The 26,328-nt window shown below is 39.0% G+C and overlaps 1 protein-coding gene across 1 annotated transcript in view; it reads right to left on the reverse strand.

The window, feature by feature from the left end:
• Window positions 1–3,751: 3,751 nt before the first annotated feature.
• Window positions 3,752–26,328, reverse strand: part of LOC132097983 (tyrosine-protein kinase JAK2-like) — a 32,377-nt gene continuing 9,800 nt past the window's right edge. The window contains exons 7-24 of the mRNA XM_059504042.1: window positions 22,855–22,977; window positions 22,484–22,641; window positions 22,280–22,391; window positions 21,836–22,016; window positions 13,461–13,585; window positions 13,172–13,303; window positions 12,819–12,906; window positions 12,461–12,585; window positions 11,570–11,708; window positions 11,231–11,379; window positions 10,905–11,055; window positions 6,188–6,321; window positions 5,749–5,938; window positions 5,393–5,517; window positions 5,106–5,278; window positions 4,514–4,631; window positions 4,199–4,312; window positions 3,752–4,032 (exon numbers count right to left, since the gene is read on the reverse strand). Of these exons, the coding sequence (XP_059360025.1) occupies window positions 3,901–4,032; window positions 4,199–4,312; window positions 4,514–4,631; window positions 5,106–5,278; window positions 5,393–5,517; window positions 5,749–5,938; window positions 6,188–6,321; window positions 10,905–11,055; window positions 11,231–11,379; window positions 11,570–11,708; window positions 12,461–12,585; window positions 12,819–12,906; window positions 13,172–13,303; window positions 13,461–13,585; window positions 21,836–22,016; window positions 22,280–22,391; window positions 22,484–22,641; window positions 22,855–22,977 (2,469 nt within the window). The 3' untranslated portion in view covers window positions 3,752–3,900. The remainder of the gene's footprint in view (window positions 4,033–4,198; window positions 4,313–4,513; window positions 4,632–5,105; window positions 5,279–5,392; window positions 5,518–5,748; window positions 5,939–6,187; window positions 6,322–10,904; window positions 11,056–11,230; window positions 11,380–11,569; window positions 11,709–12,460; window positions 12,586–12,818; window positions 12,907–13,171; window positions 13,304–13,460; window positions 13,586–21,835; window positions 22,017–22,279; window positions 22,392–22,483; window positions 22,642–22,854; window positions 22,978–26,328) is intronic.

Consider the following 26,328-nt stretch of genomic DNA (forward strand, 5'->3'; position numbering starts at 1 on the left):
GCATTTAACAGCCACAGTCCAATAGATTACCCCCAGATTCAATAGAGAATGGGAATCTATGCCATGTTTTAGGTCACACTCAAAAGTGAAAACACATGCAAATCACCACAGAAGAAGCAGAACGTTTACTATTATTATTATTATTTTAAACCATTCAGTTTAAACTTTCATTCGAGTTCCGTGAATGCAATGCAGACATTTTAGGTTATTTTATGTTTATGATTCAACTTAAGATTGAATTGGAATGATTAATGCTTACTGTATCAACATAGCAATAATTAAAAGCAAAAGTATTTAATGCAGACATTGATGAGGGCTATGGCATACTCTTTATCGATGTCTGCAGAAATAACTCTGCTTTTTCAGCTTTCTAACCATCAAAAAAGCATGTTTTTCAAACCTGCCGTGTAAAGGGCAATGGTACGATGTAAAGTTAGCCTCAACCACTCCAACATGATCTTAAGTAGAATAATATAAACATTAAATAATATTAAACGCCTACATTCATAATATTATGCAGTCTGCACATAGCTCCCATACGTAAATTCCCAGAATGCACTGCCGCTGTGACAACACATTCCCATTCACTTTGCCAAATGATTTCAGTAACCAACAGCACAAACACTACTAATTATTTCCATGTTTTTGCCACAAAATTATGTTTTATTATGTATAGAAAGCACATTCTCTGTTTATCCTTCTCTCTCTCTCCCACTCAAATATGCCATATCTATTTGCATTAAGGGCAGAAACAGGTCCTGGTGAGGCTCTTTTATATGTGCTGTTTCTTTGCTTAGAGCCACTGAGGCATGGCTGGACTGGCCATTGGGCATACCGGGCATTTGCCCGGTGGGCCAACGTGCTTTTTGGGCCGATATCTCATGCTCATACTTTTTTTTTTTTTTTTTTAAACGGCCCATAAAATTTGTACATCGGCGGCCCATTCGTTTTGTTTTGTTTTGCTTAATTGGTGGCGCTGGGTTTGTGCTGGTGTAATGCATTGGTCAAAGTCAGTGTTAGTTTTTTTTTTCTGACAGACCAGCCCATGAAACACGTAGATCAGCGGCCCATTGGCTCTTTTCTTGATTGACACTGGGCTGGCCCAATCACAACTTTAAACGAGTGAGCGAGCGGCAGCAGTGTCAGTGTGTATCTGTAAAAAAAAGATGGAGAAGAAACGCAAGGAATGTGCAGATAAATAGCGTGAAAAAATAGAACCAGGCCCTTAAAGCAGACACTGTAAACTGTGTCAAAATATATGTTTTCTGACCTTCATCAGCTCCTGTGGCAGATGATGATAGTGAGGACGGAGGATCAGGAGAGAGATGAGAAAGTGTAGAGCCTGCGGTAAGCATAACTACTTTCAAAACACTTAGGCCATGTCATGAGTGTAGATTAATTAATTCCACATCTGCATAGTTGACGATTACCGCAATTCACTAGAAATTTAATAAGAGGCGTTTGTAAACCATGTTTTCCGCCAAAATAAAAGCTTGATGGAGTTTGCATCAAAATAAAAGATCATGTGCTTATCTCTTTCAAGTATAGAAATTGGTACAACTAATTAAGAAAGTTTCCTTTATTTTTTGTGCATTTGTTTTAAAAAATATGGCTATTACTGTCATTGGATTAATATTATAACTATTATTATGTATAGGTGTAATGTAAATCGACACTGTAACTAAAAGAGGTTTGATTTTTTCTTTGTTTAATTTGCACACTGAATATGGGTTGGAGCTTTTAATTTTGAACTCTCAAAGTGCACCAGATTAATGAATTTAACATTAAAATGCACAACATTTTCTCACGGGGGGGCATGCCCCTGAACCCCCCTAGAAGGACCGAGGACACACCACCATAGTTTTAACAAAAATCCTGTAAGAAACACTGGTATTGCTATGCCAGAGCCGCTTATAGCTTGTTTTAGGATTCACCGCTGTGGAGTATAGTTCAACTGTATTAATAAATATTACATTTTGATTTATTTCATCTGTTAACTCTCACTCGTTCCTATACTCACTCATTACACGGCATTAGTGGTTTTAATGAATAGGAGTTGGTATGCATATAATTAAGGGCATGCAAAGATGGGTGGTGTTTATGATCATATAGTGGGACGGTCTGGGCAAAAATTCCCGGGCCGATTTTTTGTCCCAGTCCAGCACTGAGTACAGCACGCACAGCAGGTGTGATGCGTCACGCATGCGAGACTGCGAGTGGACGAGACGCTGTGCATGACACGTGACGTGCTTTATCAAGGTATCAAAGGTAAATCTGGATATCATCAGCAGAGCTGTGATAGGCAATTTGGTTCTTTCTCATTATTTGAGTAAGTGGGAGCATATGCAGGCTAAACAAGAGTGGTGCTGGAATCGAGCCTTGTGGGACTCCGCATGTCATGGATGTCCACTTAGACTTATGCTCTCATATACTCACATAATAACCTCTCCCTTCTAAGTATGACCTAAGTAAGTACCTTCCCAGAAAGCCAGACCCAGTTTTACAGTCTCTGTAGAAGTATGTTATGATCAACAGTGTCAAATGCAGCACTGAGATTTAGTAATACCAGCACTGATATTTTGCCAGAATCAGAATTTAAGCGAATATCATTTATTATCTTAATTAGTGCTGTGTCTGTGCTGTGATGCTGTTGGAATCCAGATTGAAAATTGTCCAGGTATCCATTTGAGTATAAGTATTTGTTCAGCTGATAAAAAACTACCTTTTCTATAATTTTGCCTATAAAAGGAAGATTTGATATTGGCTCAAAATGGTGATATCAAGATTGCTCTTTTTCAGAAGTGGCTTAACAACTGCAGTTTTCAGGGAGTCTGGAAATGTCCCAGAAAGAATTGAGGCGTTCACACTACTTTTAAGAGATCTATTCACTTTTTAGTGAAGTAAAAAATACAATCTTATGATTTGGAATGTAGTGAAGTAAAAGTTACTCAAAATAAAACGACTCCAGTACAGATACTTGAAAAATGTACTTAAATAAAGCTACTGACCATCACTGTTTAAAACCTGGAAAAGCCAGATTTTCATTATGTCACATTTAATATGAAATAAATATACTTTTTTTTGGTAGTTTTGTGTTTCCTACAGGGCAAGGGAAAGGAAGAGGTATGTTAAATGAAAAAAATTTTTTTTTTTAAAAGAATAAATCTTTCAAAACATTTTTTCACTGTTCAAGATAATAATGTAGTTAACTAATGGATCTTTATTGTAAATAACCCTGTAAATAAGTCTTTATATTTGAAAAATGGTTCATGATTACTTGTCAACTACCAAGGTACAGTGAACAGAAACCAAGCAATAGGCCCATTTTCATGATCTTGCCTGACTACACAAACCCACAATACCCAGCTTTATACAAAGTAAAAATGATTTATGTGAGGTAACTGATATTAAATTATATATGTGACTCTCTTTTTATCATTTGTTTTTATTCTGTGATAAAAAATAATATTGTGATAAGGAACTGTGTCTAACAACAATGGTAAAGTCTAAGACAACAGATCCAAACAAACCTGATGTTCATTTGCTGAGTGGTGTAAGATTAGCCCAGTTTCGTTTGTGCAAATGTTATTAAAAAATATACAGAAACAACTGAACATCTTAATCAACTGCATTGCATGGCGCAAGAAAAAAAAAATGACCAAAGGTGATGCACTAGTCATTTTGACTATATATTTGCAAGTCGAACAGATGAGGGCCTATGCATTTTAATAAGGAATATGGTTAGTGCTAGCTCTGTAAATGTTTGGGCAAATATACAAGCTGATCTGGTTATGTTTTGAAAGGAAGCACAACACTGAAAAAGCTACTGCAATATGTCCTAAAATACTCAAATATATATCAAATATACATATATGTTGAAAATACAGTGATCTGTTTAAGCTAACTCTGAATTGACCCCTTATAGCCCTCTCTTTCATCTAACAGACTATTCTCAATCAGGTCCTGTAGAGAGGAGAAGCTTGGTCTGTCCTCGCTGTTGAACTCCCAACACTGCATCATAATACTGTGCACCTGAAAAAAAACTTATATCAGTACATTTTTTACAGCTACTTTACCTAATATTTGTAAGGTACTTTAGGTAACATGCTTTATGCATAAACTTTCTTTTCTATACTCAATTCATTTGGTTAATGTGATCCATTCAAAAGCACTAATATAAATCTATTCTTATTTTCACCTTTGGTGGACACTGAGATGGAGCTGGTAACCTCCAGTTATCCTTGAGAAGATTAACAAGGTGGATGGCCATGGATGGACTCTGGACATAACTTCCTATCTTCTGGATACACAACTGCATCAAAGAATTTACAAAAAAGCAGGTTTAACAAATCAAAAGTTTTGGAACAACATAAATTGAGTCAATGATGACAGAATGTTTATTTTTAGGGAGTTTTTTTGGTGGTTTCTCAAAGAGATGGTCATACAGTCACTACATCCCACCACTGTACTCATACAGTTGTAGCACTATTATTATGGCGCTTCATTTACTCACTCTTTTGGGGTTTCGACTGATGTCGCAGTAAGAGAACAGCTCGTGCAGAACAATTCCGAAACTCCATACGTCTGACTTGTGGGAGAATTTTAATTCTGAAATGGATTCAGGTGCATACCTTAATAGGACAGGACACAAAACAACAAATAATTTGAAACAAAACATTGATGACAAACAATAAAAACTTTGCATTTGTCAACCAACACTGAATCATTCACAGACCAGAAAAACGTCATTTCATTAAATCTATAATCACCGGGTTCATAACTAACATTCCCAAAATGATCAAATTAAATCTTTCCTTTAACATACTGTGCTTAACGACAATGGAAAATTAGCGGACATAAAAAAACATCCAGACACACCTTATGTTTATTTAACATAACCAAGAAAAAACGTTTCTAAAACTTTTTAAATCTGGATGTTTTTTTAGTTCAGAGAACATTCACAGATAACCTTTTAATTACTTTTAGGAAACTTTCTAAGAACATATTTTGTTAGCTGGGTTGTTGGTTTGTATGAAATGTTCACTGTTGGGTGAAATCCACACTGATAGTGTTGTCTGCCTGAACTACCAAGAGCTTGACATTACCAGAAAACAGGGCTTTCTCCTGGCTGTGTAACACGGTAGTACTCTTTATCCACTGGAATGATCTTCGTCAGCCCAAAATCAGCTATTTTCACCAGAGTGTCGCTGGCGACTAGGATATTGCGAGCAGCTAGATCACGGTGAACATAACGCATGCTTTGCAAGTACTCCATACCCTACAAAAGAACGTTACAGTGCTGTTCAGGTGTGTAAAGTTCCACAAACAAATCAATAAACTGATAAGAAAAGGGATTGTGTGAGCTCTCTAGTGTTGGTTAGTCTATTTGTACCTTACAGATCTGTGAGGCAAAGAGCAATAGTCTTCGGGTGCACACGTTCTGTCTGTGCTTCTCCATATATCCAATCAGACTGCCGTATGGAAGATATTCCATCACCAGTTTTGTGCTGAGTCGGCCTGTGAGGAGTGTAAAAGCAAAGATTCTTGCCTTTTCACAGGTGCTTTATACATATTTCAGTTATTCTGTATGTATACTATATGTATTGTTTTGTGTTTTAGGGTTAAAGGAAATGTCTCTGAACTTCCTGGCAGGAAATTACCAGTGCATTTTCCATTTTTCTACAGACTTCTTCTTACAGAATGCATGCTGATTGGAAATTGATAGGTTATCATTAAAAGTAGACTGACCAGTGCTGTAGCAGATGCCCTTGTATTTGACAATATAGTCACAGTGCAGCGAGCTGATGGTCTGGATCTCTCTCTGGAAGTCTGCCACGGTGGCCTGTTTGTTTGACTGAAGTTCCTTGACAGCTACCAGATCTCCAGTGTTATCGCCCCACGGATCATAACGACAAAGCTCAACACTGCCGAAGTTACCCTAAACACACACATGCACGCAGTTTAAACCTTCATTTTTCTCTCTTCATTTCTGATTGGAAATCAATAGTTGCACCAATAATCATCACGTTTAGTTATGAAAGCAAGGCTGAATTATGAAATAGCAAAGTGCATCATATTTTAAATGAAAATTTAAAAAAAACTGCAACTAATTCATTAGGTGAAGAAAACACTTATAATTGTAATGGTATTACCAGATTCTCTGTGCTTTTTGTTGTTGTTGCTGTACCTTTCCCAGAATAGAGATGAATCGCAGGTATCTCTCTTCAAAAACATCCTGTTGTTGCTTTTTGAACATGTTCGGTCTTCTCCAGAAGCCATCACTCTTGGGAAGTGTGCCAGTCGCATGAAGAATCTCATAATCTACAGAATGAAGTTTAGAACTGCAATGATGGGAGATCATATGGTTCTCATATATTTAGGACAAATCTAGCCAAGATGCATGAATCATAAGACAGTACCTAGATTTGAAGACTAGGCTACTATGAAATGGATGGACTAAATGTTATATAATTCAAATGGGCTTCCTGTTATTTTTATCAAAAAGTGTATACTTTTAAATGTGATTATTGTTGGTACATTTGACCAAAATTTAGCATACTTTCAAAACAAAAAATTATAAAATAGGAAAAATATGCAATATGAAAATAATTTAAGAAAAAAAATGTTTTACAGAGAGAGAGAGAGAGAGAGAAAAAAGATTTGGTTTTCAAAAGGTACATCTGGAAAAAGGGGGGTCATCTTATATTCGGGTGTATTTATATATATATATACACACATAAACAGGAACATGCTATTAAGCCCTTTGACCCTCAATAAAAGTTTTTTGAGTATAGTTTTTTGAATAAAGAGTTTTTTGGAAATAAAAATAAACCTGGGAAAATAAAAATGAAGCATTTATTTAACAAATAAAGCAAATTAATTACATAAATAGTATTTTAATGTATTACTTAAATGTAAACATTAGTAAAAAAGATATTCTAATACATTATTATGTATTTAATATTATATTACAATTTTACATTTTATTTAATACTTGTATTTAAAATGTAGATAGTTCATATTTATAATATAAGAGACGCATAAAACAAATTTCGAAAATAGTGGAAAATAATAATACGTTTAAAACATGCATTTAATAAAAAAAAATTATTTTTGTTCAAATTTCTGGGAGCGTCCTAGGCTGTTTCGCGCTGATGGATTACACCCCAGCAGAATCGGAGCGGAGCTGCTCTCTGACAACATCTCCAGGACACTTCGCTCCATGTGACTAGTAAGACAATTCTCTAATAACTATTATGATGAGTTTTGTTCCACCCGCTTAAATGATAAAAGTACTTGTGCTGTAAAAACTATTAAGACTGTGTCTGTTCCCCGAATAGTGAGGTCAAAATATAATGTAGGATCTAGAAAAAATCTTATCGTAATTAAACCAGAAAAATGTAAAGTAAATGAACAAAAACAATTTTTAAAGTTTGGGCTCATAAATATTAGATCACTCACACCCAAAGCAGTTATTGTAAATGAAATGATCACAGAAAATAGTTTTGATGTACTCTGCTTGACTGAAACCTGGCTAAAACCAAATGATTATTTTGGTCTAAATGAGTCTACTCCACCAAACTACTGTTATAAGCATGAGCCCCGTCAGACTGGTCGTGGAGGAGGTGTTGCAACAATATATAGTGATATTCTCAATGTTACCCAGAAAACAGGATACAGGTTTAACTCTTTTGAAATACTTTTGCTAAATGTTACACTGTCAGACATGCAAAAGAAATCTAATGTATCTCTTGCTCTGGCTACTGTGTATAGACCACCAGGGCCGTATACAGAATTCCTAAAAGAATTTGCAGATTTCCTCTCAGATCTTCTAGTTACAGTTGATAAGGCGCTAATCATGGGAGATTTTAATATTCACGTTGAAAATGCAAATGATACATTAGGACTTGCGTTTACTGACCTAATAAACTCCTTTGGAGTCAAGCAAAATGTCACCGGGCCCACTCATCGTTTTAATCATACACTAGATCTAATTATATCGCATGGAATCGATCTTACTGCTATAGATATTGTACCCCAATGTGATGATATTACAGACCATTTCCTTGTATCGTGCATGCTGCGTATAACTGATATTAACTATATGTCTCAGCGTTACCGTCTGGGCAGAACTATTGTTCCAGCCACCAAAGACAGATTCGCAAATAACCTGCCTGATCTATCTCAACTGCTATTTGTACCCAAAAATACACATGAATTAGACGAAATTACTGACAACATGGGCACTATTTTCTCTAATACATTAGAAGCTGTTGCCCCCATCAAATTGAAAAAGGTTAGAGAAAAACGTACTGTGCCATGGTATAACAGTAATACTCACTCTCTCAAGAAAGTAACTCGTAGTCTTGAACGCAAATGGAGAAAAACTAACTTGGAAGTTTTTAAAATTGCATGGAAAAACAGTATGTCCAGCTATAGACAGGCTCTAAAAACTGCTAGGGCAGAGCATATCCACAAACTCATTGAAAATAACCAAAACAATCCAAGGTTTTTATTTAGCACAGTGGCTAAATTAACAAATTACCAGACGCCACCTGATTCAAATATTCCACCAACGTTAAATAGTAATGACTTTATGAATTTCTTCACTGATAAAATAGATAACATTAGAAATACAATAGCGAATGTAGATTCTACAGCGTCTAACACTTCAGTTTCATCCATCGCACCCAAAGATAAACTGCAGTGCTTTACAAATATAGGACAGGAAGAGCTAAATAAACTTATCACTGTATCTAAACCAACAACATGTTTATTAGATCCTGTACCCACTAAATTACTAAAAGAGCTGTTACCTGTAGCCGAAGAACCGCTTCTCAATATCATTAACTCGTCGTTATCTTTAGGTCACGTCCCAAAACCATTCAAGCTGGCGGTTATCAAGCCTCTTATTAAGAAACCAAAACTAGATCCTAGTGTACTGGCAAATTATAGGCCTATTTCAAATCTTCCATTTATGTCTAAAATTTTAGAAAAAGTTGTGTCTGCTCAATTGAGCACCTTCCTGCATAAAAATGATCTGTATGAAGAATTTCAGTCAGGTTTTAGGCCCCACCATAGCACAGAAACTGCACTTGTTAAAATTACAAATGACCTGCTTCTTGCGTCAGATCAAGGCTGCATCTCATTTCTAGTCTTACTTGATCTTAGTGCTGCGTTCGACACCATAGATCATGACATACTCATAGATCGATTACAAAACTATACAGGTATTCAAGGGCAGGCTCTAAGATGGTTTAGATCCTACCTGTCCGATCGCTACCATTTTGTTTACTTAAATGGGGTGTCATCTCATTTATCATCAGTAAAATATGGAGTGCCACAAGGATCCGTCCTAGGTCCCCTTCTATTTTCAATATACATGTTGCCCCTTGGTAATATTATTAGAAAATACGGAATAAGCTTCCACTGTTATGCTGATGATACTCAGCTATATATTTCAACGAGACCAGATGAAACTTCCCAATTATCTAAGCTAACAGAGTGTGTTAAAAATGTAAAAGATTGGATGACAAATAATTTTCTCCAATTAAATTCAGATAAGACAGAGATATTAATTATTGGACCAAAAAACACCACACAGAATCTTGTAGATTACAATCTGCAACTAGACGGATGTACTGTTACTTCCTCTACAGTCAGAAATCTGGGTGTTATATTAGACAGCAATTTGTCTTTTGAAAATCATATTTCCAATGTTACAAAAACTGCATTCTTCCATCTTAGAAACATTGCCAAGCTACGAAACATGTTATCTGTTTCTGATGCAGAAAAGCTAGTTCATGCATTCATGACCTCTAGACTGGACTATTGTAATGCACTTCTAGGTGGTTGTCCTGCTTCGTCAATAAACAAGCTACAGGTAGTCCAAAATGCAGCAGCTAGAGTCCTTACCAGGTCAAGAAAATATGATCATATTACCCCAATTTTACAGTCTCTGCACTGGCTACCTATTAAGTTCCGTATCTGTTACAAATTATCATTACTTACCTATAAGGCCCTAAATGGTTTAGCTCCTGCGTACCTAACTAGCCTTCTACCACGCTACAACCCATCACGCACCCTAAGGTCACAAAACGCTGGACTTTTGGTAGTTCCTAGGATAGCAAAGTCCACTAAAGGAGGTAGAGCTTTTTCACATTTGGCTCCCAAACTCTGGAATAGCCTTCCTGATAATGTTCGGGGTTCAGACACACTCTCTCTGTTTAAATCTAGATTAAAAACGCATCTCTTTCGCCAAGCATTCGAATAATGTATCTCTTAAATTGTGAGTGTAGTTGCATCTGCATTTTTATTCTTTAGCTTGGGTTAAAATAATTTTACTTTGTTGGATCAGCAGCTATGCTAATGATGTCTCTATCTTGTTTCTATGTTTTGCCACGGGATTTACATCCCGTGGTAACTAGGATTTACACAAGCTCCAGTCTGGATCCAGAACACCTGAGAAGAGATGATGCTGACCCTCAGAGGACCCCAGATGATCCTAACCTTGAATCAACAAACAGAACTAACAATTATTGCTACATGTGTGACTGCATCATATAATTACTATTAATTAATAATATTGATAGTTCATCATCTAGCTGACTACGTCTTGTATTATTATTATTATTTTTAATTTTCTGTAAAGTTGCTTTGTAACGATTTGTATTGTAAAAAGCGCTATACAAATAAACTTGAATTGAATTGAATTGAATTGAATAAAAAAAAATTAACATTGTAATATTGTAAAGAAAATAAACCTGATGAATAACATTGATAGAAATTAAAAAAATAGACGTTATCATCCTCAAGGGGGCGCTAACTGGCCTTAAAACCAAGCCACATTATTTTCTCTGTCCATGGGACCAGAACCGAGCAGATAGCAAACATCTGTGTGTTACCTGAAGTGATGAGGCTGTTAAGCTGGCGGATGATGCTTCTGCAGGATGGTCTGAGCTCAGGCTGGTACTGCATACACTGAGCGATCAGGTCGGCCAGCTCAGTCCACTCCAGCGCAGGCAAGGTTGAGAAATGCTCATAAAACTGCTGCTTCTGGATTCAAATAAAGCAAGCAGCTGTTTAGTACCACAGTACCATGGAGGAGTCACAATTTTTGCATATACGTGTAATGATTTTGACTTTTTATCTAGAATGTATAACATCCTTTACAGTTAATTTACAGTATGTTTGTATATTCATGGTATCTACGCATGTGAGGTGTGTGTACTTGTATGAGGTCCAGGCCCTGCAGCGGAGCTTCTCCATTATTGAAAATCTCCCACAACGTTGCCCCAAAACTCCACTTGTCACACTCCAGTTCAATCTCTAGTGTGTCCAGTACCTCCGGAGCCACCCATGGGATTCTGTCTAACACCACTGGATTTACATAAATGTGCATATTAATACATTACACATAATCATGTAGTGTATTATAATCCATAATAAGAGCTAAATAAAGAATCTGTTGTTTCTCTGTTGATTGTTCTTTTAAAAATATAAAAGATTCTAGAAGTTATCAGATACTCTTGTTAAATTAGTTTAATGTTCATCTGATCAATATAATTACCATCTTTGCCCAGCAAGGCCATGCTGGTACCAGGGTCACTCAGTTTAATGAAGGGAGAGTTATCAGAGGAAGGGTCTCCCTCTCTGGCCAACAGCAGATTCTTTGCACAAATATTTCCATGTGCAATATTCTTCTCCTCCTGTATATGGCAGAAAAAAGTAAAAAAATCGACTTTTTAACTACTACTGAACTTTAGAAACAAGGGATGGGATGCTTCCCTTCAAATATTCAGTACAGAAATCAATCAATATGAGCTTTTAACTGAAAATTCTTGATTCTGCAACTTTTGGTTCAAATGTTTGGTTCAACAAGTATTTTTTAGTATTATTTTTATTTTTTTAAAGACTTTAAAATTAGTAAAGACTTTCTGAAATTTAAAATCTATTTTGAATTATTTCTGTTCTTTTGAATTTTCTATTATCAAAGAATCATGAAAAAAGTATCACAATTTCCACACACAAAAAAGAAGAAAAAATTAAATAAAAACATATAAATATATAGATAAAACAAAATTAAAGCACTAAAACCAATATTATAAATTTTAAATTAATGTTTTGATTTTTCAGTGAATTAAAAATGACTGAATGATGAATCGTTTTGATATTTTGTAAAAAAAAAAAAAAATGGCAAAAAAAAATTAAGTATTTATTATGATTGTAAATCTTTCAACCTTTAATGTAATCTAGTGCTACTTCTTTAAGCCTTTACTTCTTTCAGCCCTAATTTATATATATATATATATATATATATATATATATATAATCAACATGTAGGAGGATATTGACTCATGTTCAATATTGAATAAATAAATTAAAACATAACAGTTACAGTCCTGATATAGTTCTGTATTATAATTAACAGCCAAATTTATCATGCATGAATATTTCTCACCAGGAAGTTGAGAGCACAGGCCAGTTGTTTGACCACATCTAATTTCCAGCTGACTGACACAGACATGCTCTTCTTCAGGTACAGGTCTAGTGCGCCGTGCTTCACAAACTCTTGCACCATGATGTCTGTGGGGGTCAGAGGAGGACACACTTTACTGACATGACTGTATTCACAGGCACTTTGTCAGGCAACCAGCATCACCAATGACCCTCTAGACCCATTCAGAGTTCAAGAAGATTCCAAGAGCTGAGGTCATTACACAGACTTTTAATCGCTTTCTTAGGGTTTGCCCTCTTGTGTTTAGACTTTGATAAAAGAGTTTTTGTTAAGAGTGCTTTTACAAGTGTAAAACACTTACTTTTTGATTTGTGCACACTGATGCCGTATACCAGGAGAAGGTGCTTGTGCGAAATTTGACTCATGAAACTGGCCGCCTCAAAAAAAGACTAGAAAACAGCAGTAAGATTGCATCATTAATCACATGGCTAGAAATATTCTTCTCTCCAGTCAAATAATATTACATGTCATTGTTGAACATTTTTATTAAATCTCTCATTTATTAAAACTACAGTATTCTTAATCAACCCAATCATTGTCATGGATTGGCATGTAATGGGAAATGCAATATTCTCTATGCCAAAATCCACATTTGGTATTGTCTTTTTATTGCAAATAACATATTCTGCATATGTTTCATGATTGAAAATGCACCTCCCAGCAGTTTTTATGGTTTGCATCCAGGACCTTCAGAAGAACCTCTGTGGTGTGTGTCACTCCGTCTCGCTGGTCTGTCTTACTTCCTCTAAAGATATGCGTGAAGGAACCTTGCCCTAAGCTTTCCCTCTGTTAAGAGATAGAAATTAAATTTGCTTTTAGTCAGTGTTTACAGTCTGAAAATAATAAATACAAATAAATTGTTTTATGCCCTTAAAGTAGTGGAGATGACTTTAACATTATTAAAACATATGTGTATACTCTTTTTAAGAATGTATAACTGTACCCAGGTGAGGTCCTCGTGTTTAATCATGTGGAACTGCATGTGGCTTGGTTTGTGTCTCTGTAACATGGGGGAACTGGGCATCTCAGTCATACTGCTGTTACGAAGGATGATCATGTTGGTAAGTTCTGCAAGAAAGACAAGAAATAGCACAATAAAAAGCCTAAAAAAGTACAACTCTGATAATTCTGGTGATGGTATTTACTTATTTTGTCCAAATGATTATTTTGGATTATTTATGCAATTTATTTATGCAATTATGCGATTATTTTATTTTATTAAATCTGATATGTATAAAAAAGTAAAAATAGCATGAAATAGCTAATAATTTCAAAAATAATAATTTCAAGATAATTATAATATAATTTAGATAATGCAATTTATTGTATTAACCATATTTATAAAAAATGTAACAAATAGCACAGTTATTTTTTCCTAATGATTATTTTAGATTATTTATGCAATTTATTTTATTAAATATGATATGTATAAAATATGAAAAATAGCAAAAAACAGCCCAAATAAAAATAAAACAACAATAATAATAATAATAATACATTTTAATACATAATTCAAGTTATTTTTTCCCCAAACTATAATTTTTAATAATGTATTATTTGTTTATTGTTATTTATTGTTATTTTGGTGGTGTTATTTACTTACTTTGTCCAAATGATTATTTTAGATTATTCATGCATTTGATTTGATTAAATCTGATATATATATATATAATAATGTTAAAATAGCATGAAATATGCTAATAATTTCAATAAATAATAATAAAAAAATATAGTTTTAGATTATTTATGCAATGTATTTTATTAACCAAATTTATAAAAAAAATTTTTTACAAATAGTACAATTAAAAAAACACCTTAAAAAAAAAATTCTGTGTCGGGGAAGGCGTGGTTCAGTGAGGTCTGCAACGGGAGAGAGAGTGAGGAGACGAGCGGTGGTAAGTGGATCAAGTGAAAGACGATTAACACCTGGGTCTCGTTACAGTGATTGGTGTGGGGAACCGGCATTTAAGCAGGCGGAGGACCGTCAGAGAAGGAGAGAGACGGGGACTCGTGGGAGTAAAGAGCTGGAGAGCTGCAGACAGAGAGACACGAAGACTGCAGTAGTGCAACGTAGAAACGGACCGTGAAGTGCACGCGCATCTGGCACAATTGTTTATTTGTTTTATTATTTACTAAATAAAGTATCCCACGAGCCCCGTACGCCGACCCAGGTCTCCTTCCTCTTTATAAGACTGAACCATACCACACTGGTGCTGAAACCCGGGAGGAAGGAGAACGATTCCGCCATGCAAACTCCGTCAGGACCATCGGGATCGCCGTTTGCGGACATCATAACATCGCTCGCCGGCCTGCATCAGGAACACCACAAAGCCCTGCTGGATTTGCGGGCCGACCATGAACACTGGTTCCAGGCCATGATGCAGGCCCAGCAGGAGGACCGCGAGCTGTTCCGGAGCTTGCTGGACCGGGAGGGTCGGACGAGGTCAGACGAGGTCGGCCTCCCCCAGTGCCGGCCCCCGCCTCCCACATGCCGCTCACGAAGATGGGGCCAACCGATGACCCAGAGGCGTTCCTTGATCTTTTTGAAAGAACGGCTGAGGCATGTGGGTGGCCGATGCACAGCTGGCCCGTCCGGGTGATCCCACTGCTGTCGGGGGAGGCCCAGAAGGCCGGACAACAACTGCCCATCCCGAACCTCCTGGTCTATGCCGACCTTAGAAGAGCCATCCTCCAGAGGGTCGACCTCAGCCCCGAGCAACACCGTCAGCGCTTCCGGTCGCTGGAACTGACCGAAGCGGGCCGACCCTTTGTCTCGGCACAGCAGCTCCGGGACTCGTGCCGCAAATGGCTGTTGGCCGGAGGAAGCGACGCCAAGACCATCATCAGCACGGTGGTACTGGAGCAATTCATCTCCCGTCTCCCGAAGAGGACCGCCCAGTGGGTCCAGTGCCACCGCCCAGCATCACTGGATCTGGCCATCCAATTGGTGGAGGATCAGCTGGCAGCGTGCTCCGGGGTCGGTGAGCCCCTTCCTTCTGTTTCTCTCTCTCTCTCTTCCCCTGCCTCTCCCTCTCCCCCTGCCCCGAAATCTGTCCCTCTCCCTAGGTCCCGTTGGGAGGGGCCACTGAGGCCCGCCCCCCGCTGGAGGATGGGGACGGAGCCTGCAGCCGGGGCGCGAGGCCCTGTCCAGGGAATGGCCACGCCGCACCGAGAGGGCAGCCTCTATCACCCACAAACGGACGGCTTGGTCGAACGGTTTAATCGCACATTAAAAACCATGATCGTGAAATTCGTACAAGAAGACGAGAAAAATTGGGACCGTTGGCTAGAACCCCTCTTATTCACTGTGCGCGAGGTCCCCCAAGCCTCCACGGGGTTTTCCCCCTTCGAGCTTCTTTATGGACGCCAGCCCCGGGGGGTGTTAGACAAGAATGAAATTCAATATGTCCTGGACCTGAGAGCAAAACTTCATACACTGGGGCGGCTCTCTATGGAGAATTTGCTTCAGGCCCAGAACAGACAAAGCCAGCTGTATAACCGGGGGGCTAAGCTACGAAAAGTGCTTTACATAGTCTGGGGGTATCTCCTCATCCACCACCAGTGTGCAGCATCCACCTGGATGATGCGACGGCAGCCATAGTGCGCCAGAACGCCCACCACACACCAGCTTACTGGTGGAGAGGAGACAGAGTGATGAAGCCGATCAGTAGACATGGAGATTGTTAGGAGACCATGGTGGTCAGAGGCCAATGGGCGAATTTAGCCAGGATGCCGAGGTCACCTCTACTCTTTTCGAAAGACATCCTGGGATTTTTAATGACCACAGAGAGTCAGGACCTCGGTTTAACGTCTCATCCGAAGGACGGTGCTTGTTGACAGTATAGTGTCCCCATCACTACACTGGGCCGCTAGGACCCACACAGACCACAGGGTGAGCACCCCCTGCTGGTCTCACTAGCACCTCTTCCAGCAGCAACCTAGTTTTCTCAGGAGGTCTCCCATCCAGGTACTGACCAGGCTCAGCCCTGCTTGGCTTCAGTGGGAAACCGGTCTTGGGCTCCAGGGTGATATGGCTGCCGGCATAAAAGGAAGTACGAACAGATAGAGGCGACTCACGGCAAATCTACCACCTCAACCTCCTTAAAAAATGGAGCGCGGAGGAGTCAGTGCTGTTAATGACGGCAGTGAGTGAGGAGGAGGATCTCGGGCCAGAAGCGATCACTAAAGAAAAATCCCTCGCACTGGCCCTGGGAGGGGATCACCTCTCGCCCTCGCAACTCACTGACATTTGGCGTTTGCAGGTAGAATTTGCGGACGTGTTTTCGCCCCTACCTGGTCGTACTGACCTGATTCAGCACCATATTGAGACAGAGCCGGGTGTCGTAGTTCGCAGCCAGCCATATAGATTGCCTGAACACAAGAAAAAAGTAGTTCAGACTGAATTAGAGGCCATGCTGGGGATGGGAGTAATCGAGGAGTCACACATAGGGGTGTAACGATTCACTCGTTTTCTCGATGCATCGATTACAAACCCTGTCGATTCATATGCATCGATCTTGAAACATGATTTTTGAATCGTGAATCGCCGATCTTGGACAGTAATCGATTCAAAATGTTAAGAATCGAATGAATCCCGATTTCTATAGCGATTCAATGCTTTCAAAATGTATACACATTAAATTACTACACGCATGAATTAATGGAGACCTTGAACAGTGTTTGTGAATCGTGCCTCTAATCTGTCCTTCACACGCTTCACTAGCCAGTTTGAACCGTGCCCGGGTGCGTTTGACCACCAAAGCGCGGTTCGTTTGACTAGTGTGAGTGCTCCGTACCGTGTCCGGGCGCGGCTCGATTGGCCGGCCCTGGCCCGCTTGGAAGAGGTGGGCCAGAGCACGGTTCAGTTGGACTCGGCGCGGTTCGCATGCAGTGTGAGCGCTAACCGTGCTGGAGCACGGAACAGGACGGGTGGCGTCACGGTTTTGCGACGCTCCAAAAGCTCAGCTGGTACCTTGCAAACCTCCTCATACGAGCAGCACGATTACGTGAAAATTTTCGCGCGACTAAGGCGACACATCTGTTTAACAACAGGCTGTGAGAGGGCTGTGAGAGGGCTGTGGACCACCGTGGACCAAACGACGGTGAAGAAAACCAAAGAAAACCGAGCGATGGACTCCATTGTGTTCAGAGAGCGCCGCTCTTCCTGTTTATCCCGAAACCGTCGCACCATAATGATGTAAGCGTGCTCCGGCACGAATGCTGAAACCCTATGTGAGTGCAGGCCAGAGGGGGAGTGGGGAGGGGGGACAATCGTACCCGGGCCCGGTTCATGTCAACCGTGCCTAGTGTGAATACACCCTGAGACTGTCACAGGATTGCGCTCGTGCTCCGTCCGTCTCTGACGCAGCTGACTTGTGATCTGTAGGACTCGTGGCCAGTAATGCTAACGTGAAGTAGTTTTACTTTTCTGTAGTTTGTCAATGGCTCTCTGCATCTCACCGACGGAGTTACCGGAGCCGTAGACAGCTGTATTTATTGCATGGACGGAGCAGAAATGTAAGTGTCTAAATCATACGCACAGTTCCACTGAATGATAAATGTGTTTAAACAATGCGAATGAACCGAATATATGAAGGAAACTTTTAAAATTAACCACAGCATTAACAACGACCTTGAAATAATAGCACAAGATTTATCTGATAATATGCATGAAAGTAGCCTAGCGTTTGTTTCATTAGCAAACAGACATCTGGCACGTTTTCTCTCAGAATCATTCGCTGATGGAGAGGAAAAGTTACATAGAGATGAAGACGTTTTCACACTGAAAGAGAAGCGATCTCGCTCTCATAGACGTGCCAGGCTATATCTGCAGCTAAACTGAATAAAAGCAGAATGAACTGATGAAACCCACAAACAATTTATGAATGACGGAGTGCTAATTGACATTTATTACAGTACAAGAACTATAAAGTATATTTTCTACCTTATTCTGTGCAGAGAATGTAAATAATTGCTAATTAAATGTAGCCTAGTATATGAAACAATCATAAAATTGCCATTAAGAAAAAAATATCGATTACAAATGATTGATTATTGTCCAGCAGTGTATTTGATTTATTACAGCTAATTAAAAGTAATTAAAAAAGAAGATAATTCCTTGTAAAAAATAATAATAATTATTATTATTATTATTAATATTATATAGGCTACATACATAAAATTATTGTATTTGACATTTCTGTCACTTCTGAAATTATGGCTACGCCCCTGGTGTGACAAAATGTTAGCTTATACATAATACTCTTTAAGCTCTTTTTAAAAAACTTGGCTTAAATACATTTTAACGTATGCCATGTCGCATCATTAAACTATCATTTAACAATGGACAAAAGTTTTTTTTTTTTATAACCTATGGTTCTCTAATTTTAAAATTTGATGCTTATCCAATGCTGCGGATTGACGAGTTGCTCGATCGGTTAGGTACGGCTCGCTTTTACTCGACATTGGACTTAACAAAGGGATATTGGCAGATCCCCTTATCTCCCATGTCCAAAGAAAAAACAGCCTTCACCACGCCGTTTGGATTACATCAATTTGTGATGCTTCCTTTCGTCTTGTTCGGGGCCCCAGTTACGTTTCAGCGCCTCATGGATCGAGTGCTGCGACCCCATGCTGCATATGCCGCGGCCTACCTGGATGATATTATCATCTATAGTGGGGACTGGCAGCGGCATATGGAGCATGTGAGGGCGGTCCTCAGTGCGCTGAGATGGGCGGGGCTAACGGCCAACCCGAAGAAGTGTGCAGTTGGGCGGGTGGAGGTAAAGTATCTGGGCTTCCACTTGGGGCAGATGCGTCCCCAAATTGATAAGACGGCAGCAATTGCGAACTGCCCCAGGCCCAAGACCAAAAAGGAGGTGAGGCAGTTCTTGGGGCTGGCGGGATATTACAGGAGGTTTATTCCTCGTTATTCGGACCTCACCAGCCCATTGACTGACCTCACTAAAAAGGAGGTACCAGATACAGTCCAGTGGACGGAGCAGTGCCAACAGGCCTTTACTCGAGTTAAGGCTGCCCTGTATGGCGGGCCGCTCCTGCACTCTCCTAATTTTTCTCTCCCCTTTTTATTGCAGACTGACGCGTCGGAGAGGGGGCTGGGCGCGGTCCTGTCCCAGGAGGTGGAGGGGGAGGACCGCCCTGTGCTGTACATTAGTCGAAAGCTCTCAAAGAGAGAGACTAAGTACAGCACCATAGAGAAGGAGTGTTTGGCCATCAGGTGGGCGGTTCTCACCCTTCGCTATTACCTCCTGGGCCGGGAGATCACCCACTGCTCGGACCATGCGCCCCTCCAGTGGCTCCACCGCATGAAGGATGGCTCCCCAGCCTGAGTCGGGCGGTGGGGGTATGTGGCGGGTAGGGCTGTCAACTTTAGTCGACTAATCGGTCGATGACGTCTTGGTCGACTGACATTTATACTGGTCGACCTGTTGCATATTTTTTTTTCACCAATGAAGAAATTTTCATTGATTTACTCCTTGATATTTATTCCTTTTATTACCAGTTATATATTACTGCATTCTAAAATATAATTAGCCTATGTTTTATCCCAAACTTTAAATGCTTTAATTTAGACATAACAGCGCCAGAGTTTAGCGCACCACGTGAACACTCGGGAACCGTACCTGTGGCTGGCTGCACTGCTGCTTCGCGCTCAGTAAGGAATATAGGTAACGGTTTGCTGTATTCATTCAGTTAGAACGCTACTTGTTTTGGCTTTTGTCGACAAAATGTCCAAGGAATTTTAATCTTTTGTCTGGCTGCATTTAAAAAAAAAAAAAACGACAAGACCGTTACTCCATTCCTCCCTGGCTGTAGGTCTCGCATCTGATTTGTGATCTTCGCTTAGAATGGAGGCATACATGACAGTTAAAGTCCATTTTATCGCTGCGGACTGTAAAATGAATAGCGTTGTGTTAGAAACTAAGCAGCGCACACGGGAGAAAATGTCACTCAATCGCGGACGCTTACCACATTCCACCAGAGAAGCGGGTGTCATTGGTAACGGACAACGCTGTCAACATGCTCTCGGTGGAATTACTGAAGGGATCCGGTCAGTGGCCAGACGTGAGCTCCTCACTTTGCATTTTAAAAAAATCACTTAATTTTCAAAGAATTGTATTATCATTATAGTTTTATGTATTATTGATGTTTTTTCGTTGTTGTTTTATAAATACTCTATGACAATTGTTTTAATAAATGTTCAATCAAAATGCAAAACATCACGTCTTTTTTTTTTTTTTTTTAGTCGACTGATTGTTGCGCAGGACAGGACTTTGGTCGACTAAGCATTTCTTTGGTTGACTACAGCCCTAGTGGCGGGGGTGGCGTGGTTCAGCGCGGTCTGCAACGGGAGAGAGAGTGAGGAGATGAGCGGTGGTAAGTGGATCAAGTGAAAGACGATTAACACCTGGGTTTCGTTACAGTGATTGGTGTGGTGAACCGGCATTTAAGCCGGTGGAGGACCGACAGAGAAGGAGAGAGACGGGGACTTTTGGGAGTAAGGAGCTGGAGAGCTGCAGACAGAGAGACACGAAGACTGCAGTAGTGCAACGTAGAAACGGACCATGAAGTTTTATTATTTACTAAATAAAGTATCCCACGAGCCCCGTACCCTGACCCCGGTCTCCTTCCTCTTTATAAGACTGAACCATACCACAATTTCTTAAATGTTATTTTTTTCCAAATTATTATTTTAGATCGTTTATGCAATTTAGTTTATTAAACATTATATGTATGCCTATAAAATATGAAAAATAGCAATAAAACAGCAAACTAAAAATAAAACACTAATACCATTTTTTAAAGTCATTTTTCTCCAAATTAAGATTTAAAATCATTTATTATTTGTTAATTATTATTATGGTGATGTTATTTACTTATTTTGTCCAAATTATTATTTTATATTATTTATACCATTTATTTTATTAAATCTGATATGTATAAAAAAATAGCATGAAATAGCTACGAATTTCAATAAATAATAATAATTTAAAATTATTGTTTTAGATTATTATTATTTTTTTAATTTCCCTAATGATTTTAGATTATTTATGCAATTTAGTTTATTAAACATTAAATGTATAAAATATGAAAAATAGCAAGAAACAGCCATTTCTTTAAAGTTATTTTTCCCAAATTATAATTTTAAATCGTTTATTTTTTCACTTATTTTATCAAATATGTTATGTATAAAAAATGTATACAAATGATTCATATAAAAATATAAAATTAACTGTGCTTTTTATAAATGATAAACATTAAGATCCAAAAAGCAAATGTTGCACCAAAATGTTCTACCTTTTGGTCTGGGTGGGCAGCACTTGCCCAGCGTGACAGGGATGTCTGACATGAGAAGAGTACTGTGCTGATAGAAATCTGTGAGCTGTTTTAGACTACAGAATGAGTTGCGGATCCCAGCCAGGCTAAACTTCTCATTTTTATCTATCAGACAGTCCTTGTAATCCACCCCTAGATGAGTCTGGTAGAACATCCAGAAGTAAAGAAACATAACAACAGAGACTAGTCATTAACAATTTTATCTGTGAAACTAAAGAAAGATCATGCTGGATTTGAGTCAAAATTCAAATTATAATAATACTAAGAAGTTATAAATAGGAAGTAGCTCTTCATGAATCAGATTAAAGCTTGTTATGAGTCATGTGCATTTTTTTTTTTTTTTTTTACTTCCTGATATTTGAAACCCAAAGGCTGGTGTCTGTATGAGTCCAGCAAGGCTGGTACCTGTATGCAAACAGTGAGGAAGTACTTGTCAAAGTCCTTGGGACTGTGACGTAACAGGAACATCCCATTTTGGGCTCCGGCTTTCTTAAGCTTGTGCACCGCAAATTCTGACCTTCAGAAAACACACAACCAAATTGTGCTCATTACTTAGTCATTTCCTATCTAATTGTACCATATGGTAAAATATGAAATATTTTGTAGTACGTTATTGGGCCGTGGCAGTAATTCTGTATGTCCTCCAGCAAGCTTGGCGGGGCCACTTCTGTGCAGAAATAGTGAGTCGAATCTGTAGTCAATCTAAAATACCCATCAACCAGAGAGACAAACGAAAGAGCCTCAGTTAGAGTTTGAAACTCAGCCTCCTATTGGTGGAAAGAGAAAAAAAACACACCATTAAAAATGAATTCCTATATCATCTAGAATTAAAAAAAAAAACAAAGCTTGAATTTATCATACTTTCATAATATCAAATTAGTCACTAGCACTAATACTATCTGTGAGGAAGATTACTTCCTTGTCTAATGTGTTTATGAATTAATACACCAAAAAATATTATATTTATGCAATGCCACTACCATGCACTGGTCGTCCTGGCGTGTGAGAGTGACCACCCTTCCTTCCAGGGGCATCTGCTCTTGAGAAAGACGCTTAATACTAATGTCTGTGATCTGGGGGAAATCACAAAACGTCTGCCATTCCTGTGAACATACAAGAGGGAGTCCAGTAAATAACAGAGAGCAAATCTACTATCCTACACTACTGTTTAAAAGCTTGGGATCTGTAAGAGTTTTTGATATTTTTGAAAGTCTCTTACAGTCATCAAGGCTATTTGATCAAAAACATTTAATTTACAATATATTTAAAAAATGTAATTTATTTATGTGATGGCAAAGCTACATTTTCAGCATCATTACTCCAGTCATTAGTGTTGCATGATTCTTCAAAAAAACATTCTAATATGCTGATTTGGTGCTCAAGGAACATTTCTTCTTATCAATGCTAAAAACAGTTTTGCTGCATAATATTAATATGTGGAAAACCATATGATACATTTTCTTCAACATTATCATTAATAAAAGGAAGTTCAAAGTTCAAGAGAACAGCATTTAGTTGACAAATAAAAACAAATCTTTTGTAGCACTAAAATTGTCTTTAGAGTTACTTTTGATCAATTTAATGCATCCTTGCTGAATAAAAACATACAATTATTTGAAAAAAATCGCACTCACGTCAAAATTTTGAACAGATCACTTAAAAGCATCAAAAATAGTTCAAATAAGCAAGACCGCTAAGAAATTGAATTTCTCATAACTTTTCAGTTAACATTTTATTCTATTAAAACACTTGTGAATTTTATATAGTTTTATTTGTAGGCCTATTACATACACTGTTAAAAAAATCCGTAAATTTAGGGGTCACTTTACCGTGGATTTGCTACGGATTCGCTCCGTTTTGTGAAATACGGAAAGTTTGCTGTTGCGCAAGGCAGTATGGGTAGAATTTTCTCCCCCAGCCAGAATTTTCCGACGCCATTACATTCAGTGCGATCAGTGCCAGCCTGAAGTTCTGCGAGACACATGGAAAGTTGGAAACAGGTTGGTTGTGTGTAATGAGAATAGGAATGGAGTGCCACCTCTCAAACAAAATATATTGAGTTAAACATGTTAAACACATGATAAGCACGTTTTCTGTTCATTTACGTCTGCATGGCGGGCGTTCTGTTCTGGTACCCCTCGCCAGACAGTCGCCTTTCCCCCATGAAATGTAGGACAAATTATTAGTTGGTTAATTTTATCTCGAAGGTTTCTAGGTTTTTAGCAGCATTCCAACCGGAGCTATACAGGGTAGTGTGGCTCGCAGCTGAGCACGGGACCTTTGCTGCTAGCTGCGTTAGCATTAGCATGTCGGCTGCGCTTCCTAAGTACTGGGTACGTCAAAAGCCCATTTTTTGTTCCCCCTCGTACATTAAATTGGTCTCGATAGGCAGTTGATAGTCGTGTGTGTTTCATGTCGACATCTGAATGTGTGCGTTTCGCGTAATTTTGAAGCGTGAGTGGACGTTTGCTGCTAGCTGCGCTAGCATTAGCCCGCCGCCTGCGCTTCGTAAGTACGTCAAAAGCCAATTTTTTGGATACACTCATGCCAATTTTTTGGATACTGAGTGTATCCACTCATTGGATACACTCATGGCTAAACTGGAGGAATTAGGAGTTCTCTCTGTAGATGACCTGAGCCTTGTGGACCCGGAGGACATTAAAGACACTCTGCCATTCATTCAGTGCAAAAGATTCGTCAGAGCTGTCAAAGCATTGGAAGCAGGTGAGTTTTTTCCCCTCTGTTTTAATGCAAGTTTTCTGAGACTACAAAGGCTGATTAAAAAATGCAAAAAAAAAGGTTGCCATCAGCTGTACATGGCAATAACTACTCTATAATTGGTTTTCGTAATTAGGTCCATTTGTATTCCTGGTGGACCCAAACTGGACATTGAGGACCAATGTATTAATTGATTCGTAACAATTGTGATGTGTTTAATTTATGGAGATGTGTGTCATGTCATCCATAGATTCACAAGCTCCACCCCAGTTCACCAGGCCTGGCCCCTCATCAACACCTGAGCCACAGAGGTTTCAGCTGCCCTCAACACCACCTGAGACAGCCGACTCCCCATCCCAAGACACATATTCTGTACCATGGCACAAATTTCCCTCAAAAGTCATGGATGAGTTGCGTGAAAAGTACATAATGGGGAAAGACAGACGAGAGATGGTTCGGATCGTCGCTGAAGATTACCTCCACAAACACCCAGGAAGACCTGGTAGACAAAAGCTGAGGGAACTCGCCAGTATGATTGTAGGACAATATCCTGCCTCCTTCAAGCTGACTGAGCCGTTTGGAAACAAACCTTTTGCAAAAGATGGTTCTGAAACTGTCTTTCGTCAGCTGGAACACCGAATTGAAAATATGAAGAGGCACAAAGCTCACTGAAGAGGCGAGCAGGGGGTGAAAATTCAACAAAGAAAAGGCCCAGAAATTCAGATCTGTATGGATGTGTGGCGTGGGATCCAATCATTGAGGGAACTGTGTGTAGATAAGACCTGCTGTCTAAACGAGATGACTTGAAACGTGCCTTTCAAACCAGGGATCTTCAGGTGGGTCTGCAATCATCCATTATTTTCTTGTGTTGTAAGGACACGTGAAATTGTAGGACACATTGTGAAATTGTAGATCGTCTGACATCACTACGCCCATAGTCTATTGAAATTGATACCCTGTTTTATTATTTTAATTGGTTAGTTTGACTAACTGTTCAACTGTTTGACTAACTGCCTCATATCTTTAGGAGTCATCTGTTCGAAAATTGATGACTGAAACATATCCCATTCAGCGTGAAATCCTCAACGATGCTGATACCGCTATTGGCGTTGTAAAGGACAAGTGGCCGTTCCTGTTTGAAGTTCCTCACCTGTTTGATCATGCATCTAAACTCCTTGGCTTCTCTGTACAAAACAAGCTGGCACAGGTGTGTTGTTACTGTTATTATTATGATTGTGCTGTGCTGCTCCATATGGAGAGAATTTTGTCTTTATTAATCAATCAAAAAAAGAATTGCAACCAAAAAGAGAGTTGAGACCAAAAAAGATAAACTGGCAACCAATCAAATAGAATAAATTGGATGAACAATCAAATAGAATAGATTTGAGACCAAAAATCAGGAAGTGGCAACCAAAAAAGCAGAACATTTGAGATCAAAACAGAACAGGTTGCAAATGAAAATGAAATGATTAGAATTTTTTTTTTTTCAAAATTCTCTCCATAGCTGCATTTTTTGGAGGCCAAACGAAAATGAGTGTTAGTCTTAGGTACCTGTACAAAATTAACACCTTGAACCTTGAACAGGAACTTTCCAAAAAAGAAAAGGGGATCAATGACTTCCTTGACTCCAAAGGGATGAAGACGGGCGAAGGTCCAATACAGCTCATCTGTGGCATTGCAAAATACTTCAAGGAAGACTCTTATAAACTCTTCGACAAAAAAGAGGTAGATGTTGT

Source organism: Carassius carassius, chromosome 21 (assembly GCF_963082965.1).
Source record: "Carassius carassius chromosome 21, fCarCar2.1, whole genome shotgun sequence".
Taxonomy (NCBI): Eukaryota; Metazoa; Chordata; class Actinopteri; order Cypriniformes; family Cyprinidae; genus Carassius; species Carassius carassius.